The sequence below is a fragment of the Oryx dammah genome, unplaced genomic scaffold (assembly GCF_014754425.2).
Source record: "Oryx dammah isolate SB20612 unplaced genomic scaffold, SCBI_Odam_1.1 HiC_scaffold_27, whole genome shotgun sequence".
In the NCBI taxonomy this organism is placed as follows: Eukaryota; Metazoa; Chordata; class Mammalia; order Artiodactyla; family Bovidae; genus Oryx; species Oryx dammah.
Genome location: NW_024070211.1, coordinates 129,270,182 through 129,281,073, shown reverse-complemented (window position 1 = coordinate 129,281,073; position 10,892 = coordinate 129,270,182). Strand labels below are relative to the sequence as shown.

General features: G+C 37.1%; 1 protein-coding gene across 1 annotated transcript in view; it reads left to right on the top strand.

The window, feature by feature from the left end:
• SLC40A1 (solute carrier family 40 member 1) overlaps positions 1 to 5,745 on the top strand; it is a 21,831-nt gene extending 16,086 nt beyond the window's left edge. Inside the window, exons 6-8 of the mRNA XM_040227786.1 lie at positions 1,320 to 1,562; positions 2,382 to 3,035; positions 4,155 to 5,745. Coding sequence (XP_040083720.1) covers positions 1,320 to 1,562; positions 2,382 to 3,035; positions 4,155 to 4,468 — 1,211 coding nt within the window. The 3' untranslated portion in view covers positions 4,469 to 5,745. The remainder of the gene's footprint in view (positions 1 to 1,319; positions 1,563 to 2,381; positions 3,036 to 4,154) is intronic.
• Positions 5,746 to 10,892: the final 5,147 nt, after the last annotated feature.

Below are 10,892 nucleotides of genomic sequence, written 5' to 3'. Positions count from 1 at the left end.
CACACAGTTACTGCACCCCCACCCACCCATGCACACACACACTTACTGCACGCCCACCCCACCCATGCACACACACACTTACTGCACGCCCACCCCACCCACGCACACACATACTTACTGCACCCCCACCCCACCCACGCACACACTTAATGCACCCTCACCCACCCATGCACACACATACTTACTGCACCCCCACCCCACCCACACACACACTTACTTCACCCTCACCCACCCATGCACACACACACTTACTGCATCCACACCCACCCACGTACACACACACTTACTGCACCTCCACCCACCCACGCACACACACTTACTGCACCCCCACCCACCCACGCACACACATACTTACTGCACACCCACCCCACCCACGCACACAATTACTTCATCCCCACCCACCCACGCACACACTTACTGCACGCAGTTTTCTCATCACAGAAGCCAAAATGAACCTTTAAAAATACAAGTCATGTGGTACCACCTCTCTGTTCATTAGCTTCAAAAGGCTTCCTGAGTCATTCAGCATAAAAATTGATTTCCAAGTAGTAGGCTAAGATCCTGCATGATTGGGCCAGTCCGTCCCTCTCTGACTTCATCTCTTCTTATCCTCTCCCTTCCTCATTCTGCTGCAGGCTTACTGTCCTCCTCGCTGTTCCTCTGGGCATGCTCCTCCTGTTCCAGGATTTTTGCACTTGCCTTGGCCTGGGATTGTCTTTTCCCTAATATCCACAGGACTCACTCTTTTGCTTCCTACTGCTTCATGCCTTTGCTATGATGTTCTCTTTTTTTCCATGAGTTCTTCCCTGACCTTGCCATATATAGAACTGAAGTTTCCCCCTTTCCCTGAGCACTCTCTATGCCCTTTTTCTGTGGTATTTTTCACTCTAGTCTTTAATGAACATTTGACTTGCTATGTATTTATATGCTTATTGATTGTCTTTGATTTCCCATGTGAGTATAAACTTCATGAAGGCGGGAAGGGTATTCATTTTTTGTCATAGCCTAATTCATGATAAGCATTTAATAAATGCTTATTGAAATAAATGAATGTAGAGTTACTATTGAATTCATTTTAAAAAAGCAGATGTTAGACTAATTTATATAATCCTAGAGAATTATGATTTTTGAGGCAAGTTTAATGTGACTTGCTCCAAACAGCAATTGATTTTCTACCAAAATAGTTTGCTTGCAGAGTGCTTTTAGAAATTTACATCTTAGGAATCAATACTCTTGGTTTATGAGTTGTGTTATATAAGTGGGCAGTCTCTCTTTGATAGATTTGCACACTTACCTGCCTTTTTCACCTATCTCTGTAGATATGAATGCCACAATACGAAGGATTGACCAGTTAACCAACATCTTGGCCCCGATGGCTGTCGGCCAGATTATGACATTTGGCTCTGCAGTCATTGGCTGTGGTTTCATTTCGGCATGGAATTTGGTATCCATGTGTGTGGAATACTTTCTGCTCTGGAAGGTTTACCAGAAAACCCCTGCTCTAGCTGTGAAGGCTCCTCCTAAAGAGGAAACTGAGTTGAAACGGCTGAATTTATACAAAGGTAAACTCAACGAAATGTTCAATCCCTTTATTTTGATCTTATTTTGATTTTATTTGCAGATCTTATATGTTGGTTGAGACCAAAATAATTTTGAATTTATGTCAGGTTTAGTTATGAATGATGGCCTGCATGAGGTTAACTATATCAACATGGTAATAAGTTAAAACCCAGTCTTTTGAGAATCTGTGGAACAAATCTGGGTTGAACCTCAAGGGGTTGGAATGGGACCTCTGACCCTTTTTCTTAATGTGAATAGCAGGCATAGAGGGGCAATTAATTGAGGGCTGGGCAAAGTTGAGCATGGTAATGAGAAGAACACTGGGGGAAAGAGAAGAGAATTCCTAGAGGTCTGTAAAGAAGGGAGTTGCCTGCCATTTGTGGGACAGTGGAAGAGAGTGAGGATATGAGGGTGGGCATTTTTCAAGAAGAGAAGAGGAAGTTAGGCTTCTGAGCAAATGGAATCTTAAATGGGCCCCAGAAAGAAGGTTGTGTATTTTTCTCAGACAATTATTATATTTTATCTGTTAAGTTTTCCTGCTATTTACTTTGGTGGGATTATAGTTTCTGAGAGAGAGGGGGAATGGGGAGGGGAGAAGTATCAATAGTATTTTGTTTATAATGTAAATACTTGGAGTTTATTCCTTGGCTGAAATCCTTAGATGAGTAAAAGAAAATACATATTATATTGTAGTAGCCGAGGGTATCCATGGGTGATGCCCTCCATAGGTGAGGGAATGGGGAGAAGAAAATTACTGAGTAAGGTAGTTAGCTTTTTCTTTCATGTCCCCTCCCTCAAATAATAATGTCTTTTATTAACAGAATCTGAGCCAAAACCCTTGGAGGGAACTCATCTAATGGGTGAGAAAGACCCTGACATCCATGAACTTGAACATGAGCAAGAGCCAAGCTGTGCCTCCCAGATGGCTGAGCCCTTCCGCACTTTCCGAGATGGATGGGTCTCCTATTACAACCAGTCTGTGTTTCTGGCGGGCATGGGTCTTGCTTTCCTCTATATGACTGTCCTGGGCTTTGACTGCATCACTACAGGGTACGCCTACACTCAAGGGCTGAGCGGGTCCATCCTCAGTATTTTGATGGGAGCATCAGCCATAACTGGAATAATGGGAACTGTGGCCTTTACATGGCTGCGTCGAAGATGTGGCCTGGTTCGGACTGGTCTGATCTCAGGACTCGCACAGCTTTCCTGTTTGATCTTGTGTGTGATCTCCGTCTTCATGCCTGGAAGCCCCTTGGACTTGTCTGTTTCACCTTTTGAAGATATCCGTACTAGGTTCATTCAAACAGAACCACTTTCAGTTACACCTACAAAAATATCTGAAATCATCTCTACAACTGATACGCACATGTCAAACGGGTCTGTTCCTGCTAGTATTGTCCCAGAGATGAGTTCTAAATCCGTGCCTATAATCTCTGTCAGCCTGCTGTTTGCAGGCGTCATTGCTGCTAGAATCGGTAAGAAGTCTCCTTTTGTATATTAATGAATTTAAGTGTCTTTTTGCAATGGAGGTTCAGATAATTTAGCAGAAATTGGGCTAAAATATTCCCTGAATGTTAATTTAAGCAAAATCCACTCTATATTCTTATGTATAATCCAGTCATTTATTACGAAAATTTAACTTTATAGTTTGAAAGAACCTGTATTTTGTAGAGTGTGTATGTATATATATTTTCCTAAAACATGGTTAGGGCTTGAAGCTTTTTACTGAGTGGATATCTTTCTCTTTTAATGTAATCTAGTTAATCTTAAAAAAGATATTATCAATAATAATTATAATTTTAGTAATTTAGAGCCTTTTTATTATTATAACTCTACCAAAAGGTCTGTAATTTAGCAAATAGTTCAATGTAATAAAGTTTAAAAAAGTGAGGTTTAAATTTAAAAAAATAAGACACAATAGTTAGAGAAAAATCCTTCAGAGGTCTTCTCTAGCTGATATTTCTTTGTTGTATACTTTGCCAAACAAATGATTTTTATAGTCCTGAAAGGAAGCATAATGTAAAAACCTCTTATAAGGGAAAGTTTAAGTAATCATTAATAGACTACTGATGAATTATCTCTGTCTGAATTCGTTCTTGAAATGAAACCATATTTATCTTGTGATACAAAGCAGTTCATTAATTTATTAAGGATATTAATATTAAAGCAAGACAGCTTTATTGTAGGGGCTTTAGGACTGAAGCAGTAAATGTACTAATGGCTTAAAGTTTTCTTACACTTTAAACCTAACAATATATTAGGTCCGTTCATTTTAAACTTTAAAAATACGAGTAATTATAATAGGATTTATTATGTCTCTGATTTCAGAGTTTTGCCTTCAGAGTATGAATAATCACAGAAAAGAATTATTTCTTATGGCTGTAAAAACAATTTCTCGAAACCAGTAATAACACAGTATTTATTAATGAAAAATAATTCTCTAAAATTCAGCTGTGATAAATATACATATGGTGACTTTAAGGTAATAGTGTTAAGTATGTATTTTGTATATGTCAACAGATATTTAGTGTATACTTCTGAAATGTATGGCTCTAAGTTAAAATTAAGTTTCTAAGAAATACCTTTTCTTTTAGGTCTTTGGTCCTTTGATTTAACTGTGACACAGTTGCTGCAAGAAAATGTTGTTGAATCCGAAAGAGGCATTATAAACGGTGTGCAGAACTCCATGAACTACCTTCTCGATCTTCTGCATTTCATCATGGTCATCCTGGCTCCGAATCCCGAAGCTTTTGGCTTGCTCGTGTTGATTTCAGTCTCCTTTGTGGCAATGGGCCACATCATGTATTTCCGATTTGCCCAGAAAACCCTGGGCTCCCAGCTTTTTGCCTGTGGTCACGATGATCAAGAAGTTACAGATGCAGACCAAGCTAACACTTCTGACGTGTAAGACAGTTCGGCTGTTGCTGCCCCTGTTACTAGATTATGTAGAGCACACGTGCATGTTTTGTTCTTCAGAATTCCAATAAATTGCCGGGTGTCTCTCTCTGGTTTTACCATAGCCATGCCTTGAGGGCCACAAGCCAGGAGAAATGAGCTGGTTAATTTCCCTTATATTTAAGGATAGGAAAAAAAAAATAGAGAAAGAGAAATTCAGTTGAAATACAGAGACTAGAATAGTAACACTGATTTTCCCTATTTCTCATAAGAGTAACATTTTCCATAGAAGAGTGATTAGCCAGATGAATTAAGTTATTTTTTGGCAGATATTTATTATCTGTACTAGAATTCAGATATGTCAGTTTGCCCTAACACTCTTGTTCAAGTCTAATTAATTTACTTAAAAAAAAATCTTATTCTCAATTATATTATAAAAGCAAATTCTCTTCCAAGTTTGAAAATTTAAGTTTGATAACCAGTATTATCCTTGTTGGTCCTATTGCTGTTAAGGGATTGACATATATGTGGAGAAATTAAATACTTAACTAGAATTCTTTAATAGGGTTTATGGTTTAACTTTAGAGAGCACCTTTGTATTTTTCTTGTCAGCTAGGGCAAAATATTGTATTAAGCATATGTAGCACTTCATAAAATGGCTATTGTGTCAGCTACAGGTAAAAGCAAAGCTATAGGGTAGATTTATAATACGGTGAAGGCATGAGGACTTCAAACATGCCAGCAGTTTGGCCATAGAAGCTAGAAGTTAAAAGTCACACGAAGGTCAAGATCTGTACTTAACTCATGCCACTATCCTTCATGATCTCTGTCTTGGAACATGAGGGAGTTGGCAAGTCAAATGTAGAAAGCAGGCCCAAACTTGGAAAGCTTTTGTTTTTATAAATCATTTGATTTACTTTTAACATGCTCGGTAGAACATTTTTACTTTTACTGGTTTGTACCCAGGAGTTATTTTTACCTAGTCGTAGAGCAAAACTGTTCATAAATGTATCCCTTTCAAATGTCTGTGAGAAAAATGGAGGGAAAAAAATCCTTTTTTATATATATTTTTTCAAAACCGTTTTGCAAGTCATTTTGCAGCATGCCAATACCAGCGGCATACTTTGCCTTAACCATTCATGCACTTTCTTGGAGACTGCAATACATTGCGCTGAGCACTTTCTTTTTTCTTGAGGTTTAATCTTTTTCTTCTTTCTACAGTATGATGTAATGATTTGCTATGTTGTAAAATCTTTGTAAAATATTTCTATATAAAAACATTTAAAAAAATCTTGACTTTTTCCCTTGTTGCGTTCCCTTGTTGTTTAATATTGCTTTTGTTAACAGAACATCTGTTTTAGATAGTATCTGATTCTCTCTAAAGATCTATAATGTTATAATAATTCACAGCTTTAAGTGTTATCTCCCTGCTTATATGTCTAGTTTATGGTGGCTTGGATAGCAGTATAGTAAACATGAGCCCCAGAACTCGTTCTTTGACCTTGAAGAAGTCACTTTAAGCTCTCTTGAATTCTATTTTCTCTTCTGTAAATTGGAAGTGTTATTATAAAACCAGCTGTACCTACATCACAGTTTCCCTGAATGAGTCAAGTAAGGTATTTCTTGTAGAAGCACTTTGTGGACTATACGACGAGGTAGTATTAATAGTATTACTAGATGTCAGGTCTAACTAATAACAGAGAGTTAGATTCCTGTTGAGAGGCTAGAGAGAGTAGAGCCACATTCTGTATTCAGCAAATGTTTACTAAACAACCAATCTGTGTCCCAGACTGATTGGTCTTGGAGATACAGATTTGACTCAAAACATGGTTGATCAGAGACTCCTTTTCTTTTCCCCCCAGGTTGGGAGCTTGAGGACTTCTGGCATCACCCATAATTACTGATCAGCTGCTGACTTCTGAGTAGACAGTAGACGCTTCTGTTAGGTCTGGCTGCTGTCTTGAACAGGTTATCCACTTCTTCCTGCAGGGGTCGAGCTAGGGTTGGAGGTCTGCCCTGAGCGTTTGTAGCTGTAATTGAAGGCCCGTGACCTTGTGAAATGAGTAAAACCATCTTAGCAAAGGAAGGTCCAATCTCTTAATGTGGGCATTTTGCCAGACTGTGGGCCTGGTGAGAGAGGCTCTGTGTGAGAGGAAGGAAAGTGGAGTTAGTTAACAAATGTTTATAGCTGCTGCCCTTATCTTTGCAGAGCGTTGCTCAGAGCAGGAGGAGAAGGGAAATGGAGGAAACTCACTGCTGGACCAGGTAGCCTTTGCTGGGTACTGCCCCAGGCATACTAGGGATGGGTAGATGATGTGTGTCATTTTGGGTATGTTTCTAACTAGGGAGACAAACTCAGATACCTACAGGGTCAATAGGTAATACAAATGAGTGAAATGAAAACAGTCTTACGTCTAACATGTAATTGCGTTTCACAAAAGTATCACTTATTTGTTCCCACTTAAAAACAAATTATTACCTTTTTTTTTTTTCCTTCTTAATTCTGGCTCCGTCAGTAAAGAATCTGCTGGCCATGCAGGAGACGCAGGTTTGATCCCTGGGTCAGGAAGAGCCCCCAAAGAATGAAATGGCAATTCATTCCAGTATTGTTGCCTGGGAAGCCCCATGGACAGAGGAGCCTGGTGGGCTACAGTCCATGGGGGTCACAAGAGTCGAACACAATTTAGTGACTAAACCACATACCACCACAATTCCCATGCAGGCTTCTTGTGGTTATTAAAATTGATTCTTTCCACATAGACCTCCTTTGCATAGGAAAAACTATTCATTTCCTGAAGAAATACGCCTATTCTCACTTTTTTTCTTGGGGCATCTGGCTTCCTTGATATTCCTTTCATTTCCTGCCCCCTGACCCATTTAAAGAAAGAAAAAGGTATAAGTAAGAAATAACTTTCCTGTTCACCCTAAGAAAAAACTATAAGAGGGGAGCTAAACCCCTGAACGTGCTTTTGGGGAGGTCACAGGGGGTATGTGAGCTGGCGAGCACGTAACCAGGATAAAGGCACAGCCAAGCAACATGGCATGTGAGCCTCTCTAGTCATACCTTTTATCTTTCAAGAGAAGCTGGGATTCTGAAATTTTGTGTGACATCTCCAAATCCTTCGGTTCTGGCAATTAATCTGAAAATACATATACCTGTAGGCTACTGAGGAGCCACCCATGGGGTGCCATTTTTAAAGTTTTTCTTTGAGGATAGTTGTTTGCAAGAGAATGGTATTTGAAAAATGTATAGATAAAAGGAGGTATATATACAAAATTGGTGGGGCACAAAGAACAAGAATGAACTTGGCAAACAATGGGAAAAACATTAAGAGATTAGGCATCCTTTGTTAGAGATCATTTAAGATCAAATAATCTATGCATTTGTTACCTGCCGTATTGATGTCAGAATTCTGCCCCCTGTCCCTCATTCCATGTGTTGTTTATACAGTTGTGTTAAAGGACAATGATGATTTAATTTAAAAATACTTTTAAAGTTTGTCTTAAGTATAAACATAACATGCTCCTGTTTTGAAAAAGCACAGACTTTATTCAGTTCCTCTCTTCCTACCCTGCTCCTCAAATCCCCAGTACCCACTGTGAACAGTTTAGTGTATACTTCCAGAGAATTTTTTAACGAAAGTTTCAAAAATAATTTGTTATATCATTTGGTTTATTCACCAAGATTGTATCATTCTGTCTGTCTGTTGCTTGATCAGTCAGTCAATGTATATTCCCCCTCCCCCTCAAATTCAGAGGGCTCTATTAAAGTCATGTTTGCATTAAGGATGTTGATATAGTAATTAGAAACTTTAAAAAGTGACATAGGTATACAAATTACCAAGTCTAATTTTATTGTCATTGAGAAGTAGATTTAGTCTGATATTCCTTTCAGCAAGACAAAAGACCACTGAGTTTTACCTTTTTCTCCTCAAATGACACTTACTTGAAATTCTTATTACTTCAGCTAAGCATTGCTTTTCCATGTATAATGTCTCCTTTTTTTCTCTTGATCCACCATTCAGAGTAATCTTTGCTATCAGAACAGTTTTGTTTTACAAGATAGCAATTCAAGAATAGAGTTGAAATGTTAGAACCTTGTGATAACACATATACTTTTATTACAAACAAGTTTGAACTGGTTACATTTAGTCACACTTTGAAAGCTAAACAAATTTTATCCCTTATATGGGTACTTGTTTACATTTTCCAAGTCCAAAAGAGAGCAAGTATTTTATCTAAAGAATGGACAAATGAGAGGTGCAAAGTTCAAGTACTTTTTTCCAGTTCTTCACCCTAAGTTCTATGTAAGTTATTACATATCTTCCTGTTTGAACATTTTCCTTATTGCATTTCACTAGGATAAAAGTGCACTGCAAACTTCTTGAAATAGTTACTTTCAAAAATTGTCTTAGAAAGTGGTTATCCTTAACTTATGTATGCAGTTGTAGTGATGATAATACAAAAATAATTAAACAGATTGAAGATGCAAGAAGATGAATATATTTTATAGTAACTAAAACACTTCAGGAGAAATATATGTTTTGAAGAACTAATTTTCAAAGACCTTACGATAAATGGTCCCTAATGAACAGGACATGGTCACATAGTAAATCATACATAAAGGAATATTTGAGCTTAATGTATATATATTCTAAAGAGAAGGTTGTCCTACGATAGATTTATTTTTATTTAGTACTATGTATTGACCAAATATATACACAGTATATATTTTCTGTTAATTCTAAGTTGTTTAAGTAAAAGACACTATGGTGGAAAGGATATAATATTTAACATCTGTATTTGTCAGCATTTTATTCATTTAATCCTCACCATAACTCAGTGAAGAAGGTATTATCTGTGTTTTATAGATGAGGAAACTGAGTCTTAGGGTGTCATGCACTTATATAGTTACTAAGTGTAGAATAGAATCTAAAATCATTTCTGTCTGTCTCCAAAGGCTGTCTTCCTTGTTTCATAACACAACTCCAGCACGTTTTTTCTTTTTTCTAGTGGGAAAGGTCAGAAAATCCTAAGGGGGTCTATTTATTTATGGCAAACATTTTAACTTACATAGTGCAGTGAGTGTGACTATGTTAACTGACTCATTGAACATGAGAATTTCTAATTGTTTTTCCAGACAGCTTAAGTATTTCCAGTCATAACTGTCCCCTGTTTTAAATGTCTTTGTTGGTCCTTGTGCAGTGCTTACAATACTTTGGGACTTTCTTAATACCTATAGGAGGTTGAATACAGAAATAGTTAGAAGTGGCAGAGAGACCTGGGTTCAGATTTTGGCCTTGCTAGTAATTAGTAATTACTAGCTTCTGTGCTCTGGGAATGTTGTCAAACTTCCCTGAACTTCTGCTCTTCATTCACATAATGAGAATATTAATACCTAACATATAGAGGATTAGAACTCTTAGTAAATTACCAAATACATGCCCCAAAGTGTTTCTTAAATTCAAATGAAGAATAATTAAGGATATTTTCTGTTTCAACATATTTATTGTTACATGAATTATCCTTACGCAAAGTATCATGTTGTTAATTTTTTTCTTCAAATGTGACTTTTTTTTTCATAGTAGGAGTCTACAAAGAGATTTGTTTAAAATAGAGAAACTAAATTGTTTACTTTCTGTTCTTTGGAAAATAGCTGAAATTTCTACTGTGGTCATTATAAAGAACCTCTATGGTAAAAAAGGAGGAAAATTTTCATCACTGGTTTTTACTTTTACTAAAGTACAGTTGATTTACAATATAGTATTAGTTTCAGGTGTGCAATGCAGTGATTCAAGATTTTTATAGATTAGACTCCATTTGAAGTTGTTATTAAGGTATTGGCTATATTCTCCATTGTATACTACATCCTTATATATTATTTACTTTATTCATAGTGGTTTGTACCTCTTTAATCCTCTAATGTCATCTTGCCTCTCCCCTCATTTCTGTTCCTACTGGTAACCACTAGTTTGTTTTCTATATCTGTGAGTCTGTTTCTGTTTTGTTATATTTGTGTATTCATTTTATTTTTTAGATTCCACATAAAAGGGAAAGCATACAGTACTTGCCCTTCTCTGTCTGATTTATTTCACTAAGCATAATACCCTCCAAGTCCATCCATGTTGCGACAAATGGCAAAATTCATTCTTTTTATGACTAATATTCCATGGCATATACCACATCTTTATCCATTCATCTATTGACGGAACTGAAGTTGCTTCCTTATTGTGGTTGGCTATTGTAAATAATGCTGCTGAGAATATCAGGGTAACTTTTCAAATTAGTGCTTCCTTTTTCTTTGAATATATACCCAGGGGCATAAACAGCCCATACAATTCCATGTCAGAAAAACAAACAACCTGATTTAAAAATGGGCAGAAGACCTAAATAGTCATTTTTCCAAAAAAGACATAAAGATGGTCAAACAAACACAT